We start from the raw sequence: 17,098 nt of genomic DNA, 5'->3' as shown, positions 1-17,098 counted from the left end.
GCCAAAAACTTGGCAATTGAGTCCTATAAATTATACCTCCTAAGTAGAGCTAGCCACTTTTCCCCATTCCATAACCCATGCCAATACTACTAAGTCCGTCTCTTACATGGTTAATTAAAATGCTTTTGCGATTGGTCTCCATGCATCTAGTCTCTTATCCTTCCCATACATCCTCATATCCCTTGTTAGAACTATATTTAAATACTAGAGGCTCAGTGCATGAAAATTCATGCACTCAAGGGGGGGCGTCTCTCAGTCCAGGCTGCATACTCTCACAATCCAGGACCCCTCGGGGAGGGTCCAGTCCGATCGAAGCATGGCTTCGTTCCCACAGCTCCCTCCTGCGGCTGTGCCACCTGTGGTTGGGACCCAGGACTGACTGCTGCCTCAGGCTACAGGGCCCCAGGACTGACTTGGGCCGTGACCCTAACCTGGTGTTCGGTTGTCCACCAGGACATTTAGGTCGTAATGGACCCTTGACTCTTTACATATTTAGATAATGTGATTATGTTGTCTTAAATCTCCATGATGATTCTCACTGTTTACAATTTAAGGTTCCAACCTTTACTTTTTTTTTTTTTAAATATAGTTTATTGCTTTTTTTACAGAGAAGAAGAGAGAGGGATAGAGAGTTAGAAACATCGATGAGAGAGAATCATCGATCAGCTGCCTCTTGCACACCCCCCACTGGGGATGTGCCCACAACCAAGGTACATGCCCTAGACTGGAATCGAACCTGGGACCCTTCCGTCCGCAGGCCAACGCTCTATCCACTGAGCCAAACCGGTTTCGGCCCAACCTTTACTTTTTAAGAACCAGTTTAAAAATCATTTAATAGAGGCATAAACAAAACATCATTTCCTTCCTCAGGCAGATATTTCTTATCCTATTGGCATTAAAGCTAAAAATCCAATAAGTGAGTTCCCTGAAGACAGAGGCTAGCTCATTAATTCCAGTATCTTCTAAATTAGAATTTCCTATATAAATAATCGTGTCACTGCAAATAATTTTACTTCTTTCTTTCCAGTCTTAATGCTTATTTTTTCTTTTACTTACTTCAATGGCTTGGTATACTGTGTGGCATAAAGTGGGTAGACTAAATACCTTCTTTCTGATCTTAGCAAGGAAGTGTTCAATATTTTACCATTAATTACAAAGGGAACCAAAAGTCCTTCCCCACCCTGCCCATTGCTCCCACCTCAATCAGCCTGAGAAGCTAATCTATCTGGGGGAAGGTCAATGGGGGGTAGGGGAGAGAAAAAAGGAGATATATGTACTACTATATGTAATACTTTAAACAATAAAAAAAATCAATAATAAAAAAAGAAGCTAATCTATCATTTGAGGGAGCAATGATGGGGAGGGTAGAGACCATGTTCCACAAAAGTGGAAAACTGCCAATTCTAAAAAAAGGGGGGGCAATGGACCAGAGGCTATGAGAATGATAGCTTGCCAAAAAGAAAATGAGATGATGCAATAGCACCGAGAAAGAATACCCACCGGTTCCTTCAGTGGCTCAACCACTTGAAGAAGACAGACAATGCCACCCTTGTAAGCATTTGTTTGTTCAAGCGCATTCATTCATTCACCTCTGCCCAAATGTGGGGAGATCAATTATTCAGAATGGAAAGTTGCAGTTTAATTGTAAATGGTTACTGTAAAGCTACAAAGTGGGTGAAAATAAAAACAATACTTTTTGCTCCCTAATGTTTTTCCTCTAAGACGGTTTCATATTGTTCTATTTCTCCTTTCAAATGGTACTCTGCCAAAGGCAGTATCCCTTGATAAAGATAATGATCAAGCATGGGGATTTAATGCTTAAGCAATGCTTTTAATTAATGTTTTATTGGATGACTCTGTGGTCATTATCAACTTCAGTCAGCTAAGCAGAGACTATTTCCTAGAACCAGATTAAACTGGTTTTAGATCAGCCAATTCACAAACACAACTATAGTCAATTGAGTATAGTTATTACGATCAAGCAAGTTCTTATTGTTGTATTATTCTAAAATCAGCTGTTTAGGAAAAAAAAATTTGCCAATCTGCTTTAATAATAAACTAGCCTCACGACCTTGGGAAAAGGTCAGTTAAACTGTGACCCTCACTCAGCAAACCCCTGTAAAATGATGGTGTGTGAAACTAGATAGTCCTTCAATTTAAATGTCTGATTCTATGTGTGCCAATTTTGGGAGTTATAAAATGATACCACCCCATTTATTGTTAGAATAACAATAAATGCCACAAACACAGACTGACGGTGGTATATCTAGTCTACTACAAGCTAAACATAATCAGGGGGGGTGCTGAGCACAGTAGGACACTTGTCCCAACCACAGCTAGTTTTGTTTTTGCGTCTCAAAATGTTACAATCATCTATGCCTCCTTCCTTTCTCTTGTCCCCAATAAGCCATCAATGGTTAAAGTCTGACTGTTTCTTTTAACAACTTCCCATACCAGATCCCGCACCATTTTCAGTTTAGCTGGAGCACTGGATGCATGAGGGGCAGTAACGAGAGAAGAGGTGAAAAAAGGTAGATAGGGTCCTTTTTCACCTCATCTCTCATTACTCTCCTTTGTGCATCCAATGCTCTGGCTAAACTGATCTACTTCTCTCCTAGAGCCACCTCGAGGTGCCTGCCCTCTGCAGTGCTCCACTGACTCACTAAATTCCTCCTGTTCCCAGGACCCCTTCCTGGCAGGCCACATGACCCCACCTCAGCTGTTGCAATCCTTCTCTCCAATTATGTCAATATTCTTAAAGCCACACTTTGGGAAAACTTTGCGGTATGGATGTTACATTATTTTGTGTATTAGGAGAGCACTCCCAACTCTCTTAACACTCTTCCTTTAAAAAAAAATAATACATGTTTTATTGATTTTTTTACAGAGAGGAAGGGAGAGGGATAGAGAGTCAGAAACATCGATGAGAGAGACACATCGATCAGCTGCCTCCTGCACACCCTACTGGGGACGTGCCCGCAACCAAGGCACATGCCCTTGACCGGAATCGAACCTGGGACCTTGCAGTCTGCATGCCGACGCTCTATTCACTGAGCCAAACCGATTAGGGCTAGAAGAAGTTTTAAGTTTAAAAAACTGTGCTCTCAAAAGAAATTTCAAATCGTTGTGCTGTTGATATTTGGCTCTGTTGACTAACGAGTTTGCCGACCAATAGGCTAACAGTGTTTCCCAAAGTGTGGTACGTGTACCCCCAGGGATACGGGAAGAGTTTGGTGGGGGTACGCGTTGCACCGGAGTTTGGTGGGGATATGCACTGCACCGTGCTTAGCTGCGCCTAATTCTATGTTCTTATGAGTACGAGGGGTACTCAGCGTTACGAAAATTATAGAAGGGGTACACATATGTCAAAAGTTTGGAAAACACTGGGCTAGAAGATCAGAGTGGGAGAGAGAACTATCTACATGTCAAAGATGGTCCCTTTGCAGTTCAGCTCTTCTCTGGAGGCAATGGGAAAGCAAGCTGCCTTTGCCTTACAGCTGTGTTTTGGAGAGAACATAGATGACCCTCGCTCGTGGTGATGTGATAAATGAAAGCAGGGGAAGATCAGAATGCTGTAGGGATGCACAGACAGAAAATCAATCCTGGACATCACAGGAAGCTCCCAGAGGACTTGATATTTAAAGTGGAAGAATTAGAACTAGTCATTGTTATTGAGGAAATTTACCGGTAGCCATTTGTTTGGCCTCCTTAAAGGCTGTCAGAATTAGGCTCCTAGCCACGCCATAGTAGATGCACGGGCACAAACTTAAGAGCTGCACAGATTTTATTCATTTCCTTCTTACCTGCACCAACCCTATTTAATTTCATTTTCCTGTGCTCTGTGTAAACCATCAGACCTAATTCGTCGCTGTTTCAGGGCTTAAAAATCCTCAAGTAGGAAACATTGTCCTTTTCACTGTCCTCTGTGGGAATACTCCTAATTATATGGTCTTAACACGCCACACCCCATGGAGAAAAAACCATAGGGCAAAACGCTGAGAAAATACTGTCACAGAAGGAAACAAAATCCTCTCTCAAAACCACAAGTTCTAGATTTAGCTAAACACTCAGAAGACTACCCTGTGCTAAAAAAGCAACAACCCACTATTCTAGTGTTTTGTTTTGTTCTGCTGTTACTAATCCCAGATAACTGGCACATAACTTCCCAAAATTACCCTCCAGCTTAACCTAATTTAGTCTTACATTTTTACCTCGTGGGAATACGGTTACAACATAGACTGGTCCCAAAAAATACACTCTGTCCTTTCAACCTCCTTCCCTCTGCCACATAGACCCTTACTTCTAAGTACTCTCAACATTCATATTTTCCACTGAGTGTGTATTTGTAGGCCTGAAACCTAAAACTCCTGTAAAAAATAAGTAAGTGGATGGAATAGTTGTTTTTAATTAAGAATTGGGAAACTTGAGCACACAGTAAGATCAGTTCTGCTCAGTTCTCTCAAACAAAGATGGAACTACATGCCCACGGACCTGTCACCTCTAGTGCAGAATGATTTCTGGAAGGGATTCCAGCAGGTAGCCTCCGGCCAAAGGAGTGTCTCCTTGGTCTCCTCTAATAGTCAGAGACGGCACGCAAGTCCTGGGCACCTAAACACTGCCTTCCAGCCTGGCCCTTTTGAGCTAAGTTCTCTATTGAAAGCTCATCCAGAATGCAGGAGTCAGTGCAGGAAAGAGGGATACACCCCAAGGCAAACCAATCGGCAAGGGTATCAAAGTATGGAGGACCTGTTGGAACACTGATTGTATCATCTCCCGAGAAGCTACAAAACAGGGCCCCATGCTCAATGCTTAACACTTTGCTTGCATAGATATCCTGAAGTCCTTTTCCAGTTTGCGTTAAGCCTGTTTTAAAAAAGTAATGCCTTTATTCTCTGACTGAACCCATGTTTAACAAGATTGCTTAATCAAAGAGAATTTATGAACCTCTGGCTATTTTTCACAAAATGTAGTCTCTTTTTTTTTTTTAGCAAGGGAGTAGACCGTTCAGCAGATTCTCAAAAGGATCAGTACAACCTGAGAAACACTAACAGTCACAGCTTCTGTCCTTTTCTGTTTGAATTTAAGCTAAGTGTGCTCTACCCAAAGCAATCAGGTGAAACCAGGGTACTAATTTCTAAAAAAGTTCTCAGACCTTTTATGTCAACTGAAAAACAGTCTCTTTGCATTCTCTTGGGCAGTGCTATTGAACGATTGATAGTGATAAAATAGAGCACACGTGGAAGAAATTTTCTTTTCTTTACATCAGTTAGTTCTCTAATTCTCAATAAGCTAACCTGTATCTTCAGCAAATTGGATGGCTAAATAATATAAGTTAATGCAGGACTCACAAAACCTTAGTGCTTAATAAAAATAGGAAAACCATGCCTGGCCGGTATGGCTCAGTGGTTGAGCATCAACCTATAAACCAAAAGGCTGCAGGTTTGATTACCCTTCAGGGCACATGCCCAGGCTGTGGGCTCCATCCCCAGTATGGGGTGTGCAGGAGGCAGCAGATCAATAATGATTCTCTCTCATCAGTATTTCTGTTTCTCAATCCCTCTCCCTTCCTCTTTCTCTAAAAATCAATAAAAACACATTTAAAAAGAAAATAGGAAAACCAGATGGAACCCAGATTAAACCTCTTTCCCAAAATAATATAAAGTTATGACATATAATAAGTTATGACAAAATAATATAAAATTATAATAAAATTATTTTATATTGTTATAAAATTTAATAATATAAAATTTCAACTCTCCACAGAAAATTAATGAAATTTTGCATGCTTATTAAAATGACAAATAAAAGAGCATTTTTCTGAACATTTTGGTTTAGAATTTTGAATTAAAAATTTAGCCCTACACCACGAGATTGTTATTCTTGAAGGTCTTATATTTCAAGACAGGTATATATGTGATGATATTTAATTTTTGGCTCCCAAGTAGCTGGCTTTTCCCTTGTCGTTAATATAGGTGACAAATACAATGTCACTCTTAACCCAATTCTCATTGAGGAATTAAAAAGTAAAGTAAGAAACAAGCCATTTCCTAGTTAAAAAAAAAAAAATCCTCAGTGTACTTAGCAATTCTAGTCAGATAGTTCAGCATCTGTGGGCTCTCTTGTGTGCATGTGCACAGGCGTGTACCATACACACACACACACACACACACACACACACACATACATAACATCAAAGAACACAAATGTTTTCTTCCTGCCTTTTTTCGTTATTTATCTTTCTGTTTTACTTTTTCTTACTATTACTATTATCTTTCTTAAAAAACTCAGGTCATGTACTTCCCTTCAAACCCTCTTTTTTCTTCTGTCTAAATCCCCATATTTCACCCTGGCTAGTTTTGCTCAGTGGATAGAGCATAGGCCTGCCAAATGAAGGGTCCCGAGTTCGATTCCGGTCAAGGGCACAAGCCCAGGTTGTGGGGTCAACCCCCAATAGGTGTACAGGAGGCAGCCAATCAATGATTCTCTCTCATCATTGATCTCTCTCTCTCTCTCTCTCTCTCTCTCTCTTTCTCTCTCTCTCTTCCTCTCTGAAATCAATAAAAAATATTTTAAAAACATAAAATAAATAAATCCCAATATTTATATGATCATGAAGTTCCTACCTTAGAAAAGTATACCTGCCTATAAAAAGCTCAGGGGGGAAAGTCTAAAAAAAACCTCTACTGAAAATTCTCAGAATTTTAAAATGTAGAATAATTTTAAAGGAAAGTTTACTATAATAAAATCTCATATTTTTATTGAGTCTTAACTCTGTGTCACTAATTAAAGTAATTTTCATAACTTCTTTAAATTTAAACTCCACAATTACCCTAAGACCTCTTTCTACTGGTGGGGAGGCTCAAGGAGGCACAGCATCACGTAGCAAAATAATGATAAATCATGCAGGATAGGACGAGCTAGCCCAAATTGGAGTCCCAAAAGTCAAAATATTAAGAAAATGGAATCCAACTTAAATTTTAATTGCCAAATTAGCAATAAAATATTAAACAATAGAAAACTGACTGGTAATTTTCCTTTTATACGCTGTATGACAAGAAGCTTACAGCAAAATCTGAGGCCCAATTACTATGAGCCTTATTTTTCTACCCTATCTTGACTACTTACTATAATTTATTACTTTAATGTTTCTGGGCTTATCGTAAACCTTATAATTCAAATGCTTTGATGTTCGTAAGTTTTTGAATGAAAAAAATTGAGGAGACCAGTGAAGAAAGAACAAGAAGATACTTCCAGTTTCTCAATTAATAGCCTGCATGCAACCACTTTTAACTTGGCCGCACCACAAAAGATTATATAACCAAATTCAAGCAATACTGCAAACAACTATATTTTTAAAGCTCAGACCCAACTGGCATGGCTCAGTGGCTGAGCATTGACCTGTGAACCAGGAAGTCACGGATGGATTCCCTGTCAGGGCACATGCCCAGGTTGTGGGCTCGGTCCTCAGTAGGGGGCGTGCAGGAGGCAGCCAATCAATGATGCTCTCTCATCACTGAAGTTACTATCTCTCTCTCCATCTCCCCAAACAATAAAAATATATTTTACAAAATAATAAATAAATAATAAAACTTGGGTCTTTGACTATAATTAGTGTAACATCTGAAAAATAAAATAAAAAAGATTTACTATCCTTTTACAAAAACAATCCAGTTTATGCACTAGCACTGTTGCCATGTGAAAAGGTCTTACAAAAGTTGTAAAGATTAAATTCCCTGCCCAGCTGACTATGATAATCAAATCATTTTTTTGGAATCAGAATATGAATGAGTAGGATTATCTTCAAGGAAGAATCAAAGAAACATGTGTCACAAAACATTTAAAGCATACATATAGGCCCTGGCTGGTGTGGCTCAGTAGACTGGAGCATCATCTTATGCACCTAAAGGTTGCCGGTTAGATTCCCAGTCAGGGTATTATACCCAGGTTTCAGGTTTGATCTCCAAAACACATGTGGGATGCAACCAATTGATGTTTCTCTCTCTCTCTCCCTCTCCCTTCCTCTCTTGGAAGCCAATTTAAAAAACATGTTTCTCTCTATCTCTCATCAGTAAAACATCCTCAGATGAGGATTAAAGAAAAAGCAACGAAGTACATTAAACTTCTTTTAGAGTATTCATATAGGAATGAATTTAAAAAGAGATTTCTTGATTTGTCAAGAAAAAGAAAAACTCCAATTGTTATCCCTTCCTAACCTGAGGTTTTAAATTAGAGTAACTTTCTGAAGAACTGTAAATGAGATACTACTTATATAATATTGCCTGGTGATTTCAAAATAAAGAGAATTCATTTAAAATAAAATCAATTATAGCAATCACTGAATCTGATAAATGTGAACATTTCTATTTGCTATGCTTTATTAAGTGGCCAAGACAAAAAGAAATTCACTATTTTTTGAAACAGACTCAGACACAGAGAAGAGACAAATGGCTGTCAGAGAGGAGAGGGGGTTGAGGGACTGGGTTTGAGAAGTACAAATTGGTAGTTACAAAATACTAGTACCGTGTTTCCCCGAAAATAAGACCTAATGCATGGAAAAATAAGACATTCCCTGAAAATAAGATCTAGCACATCTTTGGGAGCAAAAATTAATATAAGACACTGTCTTATTTTCGGGAAAACAGGGTAGTAACAGGGATGTAAAATACAGCACAGAGAATATAGTCAATAATATTATAATATTGTATGTACGGTGGCAGGTGGGTACTGGAAGTATCAGGAAGAACACTTTGTAAAGTATATGTGTGACCACTATGTTGGAACTAATACACAATGACATTGAATGTAAACTGTAATTGAAAAATAAAATTTAAAGGTCTTTTAAAAAATCACTATTACTGAGAACTGAAATATTTTTCTACATACAAGCTCACAAAAGTGTAACCAATTTAAAGATGTGACATAGAACTGTGGTCGGCAAACTGTGGCTCGAGAGCCACATGCGGCTCTTTGGTCCCTTGAATGTGGCTTTTCCACAAAATACCACAGCCTGGGCGAGTCTATCTTGAAGAAGTGGTGTTAGAAGAAGTTTAAGTTTAAAAAATTTGGCTCTCAAAAGAAATTTCAATCATTGTACTGTTGATATCTGGCTCTGTTGACTAATGAGTTTGCCGACCACTGACATATAATAAGACAAATTTCTATTATTGAACAATAAATTCTGAGACTTGAAATATTCTAGCAATGCTACTATATTTAATCAAATTATAAACATCTGTTATTAATCTGAAGTTTTGATATTAAACAGGAACTTTCATTTGTTGAAAAAAAAAAAGACACTTTTCAAAAATAGACATACAGAAGGCCAAGAGACATATGAAAACATGCTCAAAGTCGTTAATCATCAGAGATGCAAATAAAACGACAATGAGGAACTATCTCACACCTGTCAGAATGGCTATCATCAACAAATCAACAAATGACAAGTGCTGGCGAGGATGTGGAGAAAAGGGAGCCCTCGTGCACTGCTGGTGGGAATGCAGACTGGTGCAGCCACTGTGGAGAACAGTATGGCGTTTCCTCAAAAAATTAAATATGGAACTGCCATTTGACCCTGTGATCCTACTTCTAGGAATATATTCTAAGAAATCCGAAACACTAGTCAGAAAGATTGTATGCATCCCCTATGTTCATAGCAGCACAATTTACAATAGCTAAGATCTGGAAACAGCCCAATGAGTGGATAAAAAAGCTGTGGTACATTTATAGCATGGAATACTATGCAGCAGTAAAAAAGAAGAATCTCTTACACTTTGAGACAGCATGGAGGGACCTGGAGAGTATCATGCTAAGCGAAATAGCCAGAAAAAATAGTAAGTATCACATGATCTCACTCATATGTGGAATCTAAGTAACAAAATAAACTGATGAACAGAGTGGATCCAGAGACATGGAAGCATGGAACAGAGTGCGGGATCTAAGAGGGAAGGCAGAGAAGGGTGAGTGGGTGGGAGGTGATGAACCAAAGACCTCGTATGCATATATGCATAACCCACGGACACAGACAATAGGTAGCTGAAAACCTGGGGTGGGCGGAGAGAGTGGGCTGGAGGGAATCAGTGGGGGGGAAAAAGAGGACATATGTAATACTTTCAACAATAAAGATTTATTAAAAAAAAAAACAACAAAAACTGTGGTATGTCTATGCAATGGAATACTATGCTGCTATAAAAAAGAAAGAACTCTTACCATTTGCAACAGCCTAGATGGAATTGGAGAGAAAGGTTAAGTATCACATGATCTCACTCATTTGTGTAGTATAGTGAATATAAATTGATGAACAAAAATAGATTCAGACATATAGATGCATTGAACAGACAATCAAATCTCAGAGGGAAGGCAGGAGAGGGGAAACTAGGGGCAGAGTGGTGAGGTGGTGAGAAATCATTCAAAGGACTGGCATGCATGCATATAAGCATAACCAATAGACACAGACAATAGGGAGTGAGGACCTGTGTGTCTGTTTGGGAGGAGGGGGGCGGGAGCAGGCTGAGAGAGGTCAATGGGAGAAAAAGGAGACATATGTACAATACTTTCAACAATAAAGAATTTAAAATAGCTCTAGTTGGTTTGGTTCAGTGGATAGAGCATCAGCTTGAGGACTAAGGGTCCTGGGTTTGATTCCAGTCAGGTTGCTGGCTCGATCCCTGGTGGGGGGCATGCAGAAAGAGAGCTGATCAATGATTCTCTCTCATCACTGATATTTCTCTTTCTCCCTCTCCTTTCCTCTCTGAAATCAATAAAAATATATTTTTGAAAAAGAATTTAAAATAAAAATTTAAAAAGTCCTAGCCAGTTTTTCTCAATGGTTAGTGTCAGCCTCCAGACTGACGGTTCTCGGGTTAAATTCCACTCAAGGGCACATGCCTCAGTTGCAGGCTCCATACCTGGTTCAGGTCAGGGCACATGAAAGAGGCAACCAATTGATGTGTTTCTCACATTGATGTTTCTCTTTGTCCCTCCCCTTTCCTTCTAATTTTTATAAAAATCAAGGGGAAAAATATCCTTGGGTGAGGATTAACAAAACAAAATAAATGTTTAGGTGCTGAGCCCAGGAATAAAATCTGAGATTCTTCCACCCAGACTCTATGGGTCAATGGTTGAGCATTGACCCATGAACAAGGAAGTCATGGTTGGATTCCATTCAGGACACATGCCTAGGTTTCAGACTCAATCCCCAGTAGGGGGCATGCAGAAGGCAGCTGATCAATGTTTTATTCTTACATCAGTGTTTCTCTCTCTCTCCCTCTCCCTTAATCTCTCTGAAATCAATAACAACATATTAAAAAAGAAAGAAAGAAAAAAAACCCCACACAAAATCTGGGATTCTTCCAAGACTATTTCTCCTCCAACACAAAGGCATAGCTTTTGTGTGACACAGCAATAGGCTCAATTTTCTTGCCAATATCATGTTCCTTTATCTTTTGCAATATATGAATAAAATCAGCCTGCTCTTAGAAGCCTATTAATTCTTAAGAAATAAACCAAGGGAAAAGGGCAGTAAACCAATTCAAGCAAAGCTTTGGTATTTGTGGTTCTATAATTAAAAAAAAAAAGTGATTGAGGAGAGTTATAGCTCAAAAAATGGAAATGACTAGAGTGACCTCCATATGGTTAGTTATTATTTAATCCTCTCAACATAACTCTTCCTCCCATCCCTTACCCTCTCACAGCACCTCTTCTGCAAAAGAGTGCTTTATATTGTGGAGGCCACTGAGTCCAAAGAATATAATAGCTCTCTTTATTTTGTTATAATTTTTACAACTCTTATAAAGTTCAAGCTTTGGACTACACCTAACAAATGGAAAAACTGAAACATGCCAGAGCCTCTTAAATTTCAGCAACATGTCAGTTCATGTGAAACACTGCTTTAATGTTTAAGAACAATTTATTTTGTATATTTGCATCTACTATTTGAAGTCTTTAACTTAGTATTTTCAAAGAAAAGAAATAACTCTTGTCACTTATCAAACAATGCTAACACTGACTGCTAAGCCTTCCTAATGACAGGTACTTCTTGAAAAGAACAACCCTATCAAAACCAATCTGATTCTAAAATATATTTGTAGAGATAAGAAATAAAGCTTGAATATTAACTTTGAATTTATATACTAATTTTATTCATCAGACATATATCACTAATTTAAAAAGGAGCTATTTACTCAACCAGGTGTAACTGAACAAGCAAAAGAAAATTGTTCATAAATGGATAATATGCTAATTAGTCTGCTGCTCTGCTTTAATTAACTTAAAGGAATCATTAGTTAAATCAACTATATAAACTCTATAATTTCACAGTATTTGAGAACATGGAAAAACACTTGCTTATCTAAGATATTTTTAAACTTTGTTATAATCAGTTGGATAAACTGGTTTTTCCAGAACCCATAAAACCAAACTGTAACACATATTGTGTTCAAGTACTACAAATATTGAATTAGTGAGGTTTAATTAGATAAGATCCTACTATATTCCACTAGTATTTACTATGTCAGATATGGAATTATTAAGAGGCCTACTTTAATTTTAAAATACGACCCTAACCATTTATGATATGTTGTGTTCAAAACCCTTTATTTTTCAATTTTCTAGATGGGCATTTAATAGAACACAACACTGACTTTGCTATTGGATTATACTACTGTCCTTTATCTGAACTGCATAGAATTAGTCAACAGAACAAATAACCAGGGAACTGTACAATTGGAGGTAGCATCTTCAGAAATCCTTTGTAAAAAGCTAGTAAGCACATCAATTCCTTAAACTATGTCAACATTCTCACTAACCTAAATTCTGACAATCTGTCAAATTCATAAACAACAGATTGTAGTTAAAAACACATCACTTATTTCAAATGCATTCTCTTTCACAGCTTTTATTTTTTACCTCCTGCCCTCAAACACAGTTCACGGTTCTGGCTAACCCTATTCTCTTCCTGGCATTCTCATTTTTATCTTATTTCACACCCCATTAAAGTGAGCACATTGTATTTTGGTTTCTTTTCTCCCTACTCATTGTCCAGACCAGCATTTTAATCATCTCTAGAGCAATGCTGTTCAAGGAAAACAAGGCTCTATGAAGCTGACTAAAATTCCCCAAGTTCAATGCTTTTCAAAGTAAGATCATTTTTTCCTTGACCTATTTCTTACAAATCCACGCAAAGCACACACCACAACTGGTAAAACAGCTACAGAGAATTGGAAGCTTAAAAATAATGCCGTTAAAAAAACAAACAAACACAAAACACTTCATTTACACACCTTCTCTGTGAAGCCCTTTGTTCCCACTGAAAACCATACTGGAATCCTTGCATAAAAGAAGTTGCCTTCTGGCTGTCAACTGCTAGACAGCCAGGAACTGAGGATCCAGATGTCTGCAGTGGTTAAAACGAATGCTCAGTGGTGGGTGCTGATTCCGCTCTCCCTCTGAGGCTGTTCACAAAGGCAGCAGAGTCAGGGCGCACATAGCAACAGCACTCTCCGCTGATTGGCCGCGGGGCCGCTCAGCCCCTGCTCGCCGGGTCCACTCCGGCTTCCTGTCTACTTGGCAGCGCTCTCCTGTTGTCTCTGCGCCTCTCACCAACTCAGCTGTGGTTAGGCAACTTGAAAGGAAGCAACGGTAGAGCGGTAATGACAGAGGACTCTAGCACGAGCCCCTAAAATGTGCTTCTCCCGGTGCCTTTACACAGAGAGAAATGTGTAAGGCAAACAACTCAGTCAGTGTTTCCCATAAATCTGAGGACAAAGGGGTGGTGGAGGGAATCGATTTATTACTTCGAGTTTCAAGTAAATCAGGTTCTACCAAGTGACACCCCTTGAAACCACAGAGATATAGAAATTTACAACTAAAATAAAAGCATCAACCTCCATCAACGTAGGACTAGGAACTGCTTTGCCATAAACTTCACAATTCTTAGAAAAGCACAACCAGCTCATTAAAATGGATGAGGGCCTGAAACAGTCCCCCTTCGAATGTATGCAGTGCCTTTTAAGTAGTCGGATTGGTAAGAAAAAGATTTAAAAAGGAAAAACAGTTACTTAGTAAACTCTGGCAACAATAAAAGATTTAACTAGACATTGGCATTAAAACATCTCTTCTTGGTAGTGAATACCCAATACAATGTACAGATGATGTATTGTATAAGTGTACCCCTGAAACCAGTTGCCCCAATAAATTCAATAAAAAGATAACATTGAAAATAGAAAAAAAATAAATATATTAACTAAACGTCTCTTCTTATATAAAACAACAATGACATTTAGCCTGAATTCATTTATTTTCTCTATCATGAAAGTATCTGGAAATATAAACGCATAGGAGGTTTTGTTCAGGTTTCAAGTACTGAGCGTCAGTATACTAGAGTCTGCACTATCTCTACAAGCTTTAACAACAAAATCCCTCCCCAGTTTACAAAGATGCTTGAAGGAATTCATGCAGGTAGTAGGAGATAAGCAGATATGAAGGATCAGAAGGAAAAACAACAAAACACCTCATTTAGGAAACATTTCCCCAGAACATCACATAAACTAGGATAGTGTTTTTTCAAGCCTTTAAAGCAAGGGGACCCTTTTTACTTGCATTCTTCCAATGAAGTGCATTATTAGTGGTGGCTTGAGGACTTTTAGACAGGCAGGTTTGTGGGAGTAGGCAGAGGCTACAGCAGAAGCACACTGCTATTACTCAGATCTTTGTTTATCTGGAGTGTCTTGGGGGTAGGGAGCAGAGGCCCATGGAAATGTTGGCTCCATTAAAGCACCCCATGAGCACCACGAGGCTATTTTTAAATGGGAGGCCACAAACAACACTGCAGTTTCCTATCAGCCCCACAATCCGCAAGATTCCTACCCCTGCAAAAGCTTCTAGGATCCCTGGAGTCCTAGAGTGATTTTCAACCAGCATGCCACAAGAATTTTAAAACATGCAATACCTGACTATTTAGTCAGGGACACTGCCTCTTTTTCCCTTCATTTGTCAAATAAAAAACCCCGACAACAACCAAAACAATAGCTGTCTGGTGTAAATGAATCAAAATTATACTTTTTTTTTGGTCAGGGAGAAAATATATTTTTTGGTGTGCCATAGAATTTTAGTAATTAGTTTATGTGCCACGAGATGCACATAAGGTTGAAAATCACTATTCCATAGCATACAAGTAAGAGTAGACAGTGTATATGTAACCTTTAGGAATTAAGCTGCATTATTTCCACAGTATAAAGAAAGAACCCGGTCATTGGCTCCACCATTAGCTGGAAGGAGAGCTACAAAGCCCTCTGAGAAATAACAAGAGGGAAGATGTGTTTTGGGAGCACAATAAGCCTATGAGGTAAGTGACTCAGAAAAAGAAAAGCACAGTAGACAGAACAAGGATTTTGGAGTTGGGCCAACCAAACTGGGTTCAAAACATGAATCTGCCATTTATAAACAGCAAGACCCTATATAAATTACTGAACCATTCATTCTAAACTTCAGTTTTCTTATCTGTAAAGTAGAGTGAACTCACAGGGCTATTGTGAAGGGAAAGGGTGCTTACTGCCAGCCAGACTGGATTTTTACTAACTAAGGACCGTTAAGCTTCTTTGCAAATACTGTTCCTCCTCCACTAGGAGAGGTCTTCCATAATGCCTTCAATTGATATCTCAGTTTAAATTCTCTTCCCCAGGCAGTTTTCAATCTAGATCCAAGACTAGTCAGGCTCTCTGTATGTTTTTCTTTCTTTCTTTTTTTTTTTTTTTTAAGTATATTTATTTTATTAATTTTCCACAGAGAGAAAGGGAGAGGGATAGAGAGCTAGAAACATTGATGAGAGAGAAACATCGACCAGCTGCCTCCTGCACAACCCCCCCCCCACACACACACACACTGGGGATGTGCCTGCAACCAATGTTCATGCCCTTGACGGGAATCAAACCTGGGACCTTTCAGTCTGCAGATCGATGCTCTATCCACTGAGCCAAACCGGTTTCGGCTGTATGTTTTTCTTAGTACTTAGCTCATACAATGCTAAATAGTTATTTGCAAAATGACTGGTTTAATAAAATTCTCCTCCACTACACTGTAAGTGCTTTGTCTACATTATTGCTCATCTAGCACCATGCCTGATTTACATACATATACTATTTGATTTGATTTTGCAACTATGGGAGGTAAATAGAATAAGCATCATTATTTGCAGTGTTCGAATAAGAAAATCAGCTCTAAAAGTCTGTTTATGTACATTATACAACTAGAAGACAAAGGAAATAAAATTTTAAAACATTTTGAATAAAAAACTATATAATTCAAAATTAACCTCTTCCTATATCTTTCAAAAAAGAAATCCTATATAATCAAGAGGTAATATACAAATTGACCATCACTCCAACACACAAGATGGCCGCCCCCATGTGGTCAAAGATGGCCTGCAAGAGAAGAAAGTTGTGGGTGATCAGGCCTGCAGGGGAGGGCAGTTGGGGGGGATCAGGCCAGCAGGGGAGGGAAGTTGGGGGGGAGCAGGGCTGTAGGGGAAGGGGGGGAGCAGGGCTGTAGGTGCGGGGGGACCAGGCCTGCAAGGCAGGGCAGTTGGGGGGACCAGGCCGGCAGGGAGGGCAGTTAGGGGCAATCAGGCCAGCAGGGGAGTGGTTAGGGCATGATCAGGCTGGCAGGCAGAAGCAGTTAGGGTCCATCAAGGCAGGCAGGCGAGTAGTAGGGAGCCAGCAGTCCTGGATTGTGAGAGGGATGTCTGACTACCTGTTTAGGCCCGATCCCAGTGGGCCTAAATGCGCAGTTAGACATCCCTCGAGGGGTCCAAGATTGAGAGGGTCCAGGCTGGACTGAGGGACACCCCCCCCCCAACCATGTATGAATTTTTGCACCTGGCCTCTAGTTATATACAATCTCTAAATTATTTTGGAATACTTCCTTTGAGTTATAATCCATAAACTTTTTAATTAAAGGCTAATGATATCCTATATCTACAATCTAAAACTATTGGTTAACGTCATATACAAAGAGAATTTATAGAAAAAAATATTAAATTTCATCAGGAATATAATTATAAGTGAATAACATCTACTCCAAGAGACATGCCATCTTCGAAAGTAAA

The 17,098-nt window shown here is 39.0% G+C and overlaps 1 protein-coding gene across 10 annotated transcripts in view; it reads right to left on the bottom strand.

Moving 5' to 3' along the window:
• Positions 1-17,098, bottom strand: part of ATOSA (atos homolog A) — an 81,021-nt gene that overhangs the window by 40,525 nt on the left and 23,398 nt on the right. For 2 of the 10 annotated variants that reach the window (XR_014795929.1, XR_014795930.1), the window contains exon 1: positions 13,278-13,702. The exons of 4 other annotated variants lie outside the window; for them this stretch is intronic. Coding sequence is in view for 4 of the 6 variants with exons in the window: in XM_084894120.1 (XP_084750246.1) it covers positions 13,278-13,314 (37 nt within the window). In the remaining 2 variants the exon portion in view is untranslated. Of the gene's footprint in view, positions 1-13,277; positions 13,703-17,098 lie in introns of those variants that run through there. 4 more of the 10 variants (XM_084894120.1, XM_084894121.1, XM_084894114.1 and 1 more) reach the window with 2 other exon arrangements.

Source organism: Pipistrellus hanaki (assembly GCF_964339955.1).
Source record: "Pipistrellus hanaki genome assembly, chromosome: 1".
Lineage (NCBI taxonomy): Eukaryota > Metazoa > Chordata > Mammalia > Chiroptera > Vespertilionidae > Pipistrellus > Pipistrellus hanaki.
This window is presented reverse-complemented; position numbering and strand designations above follow the sequence as displayed.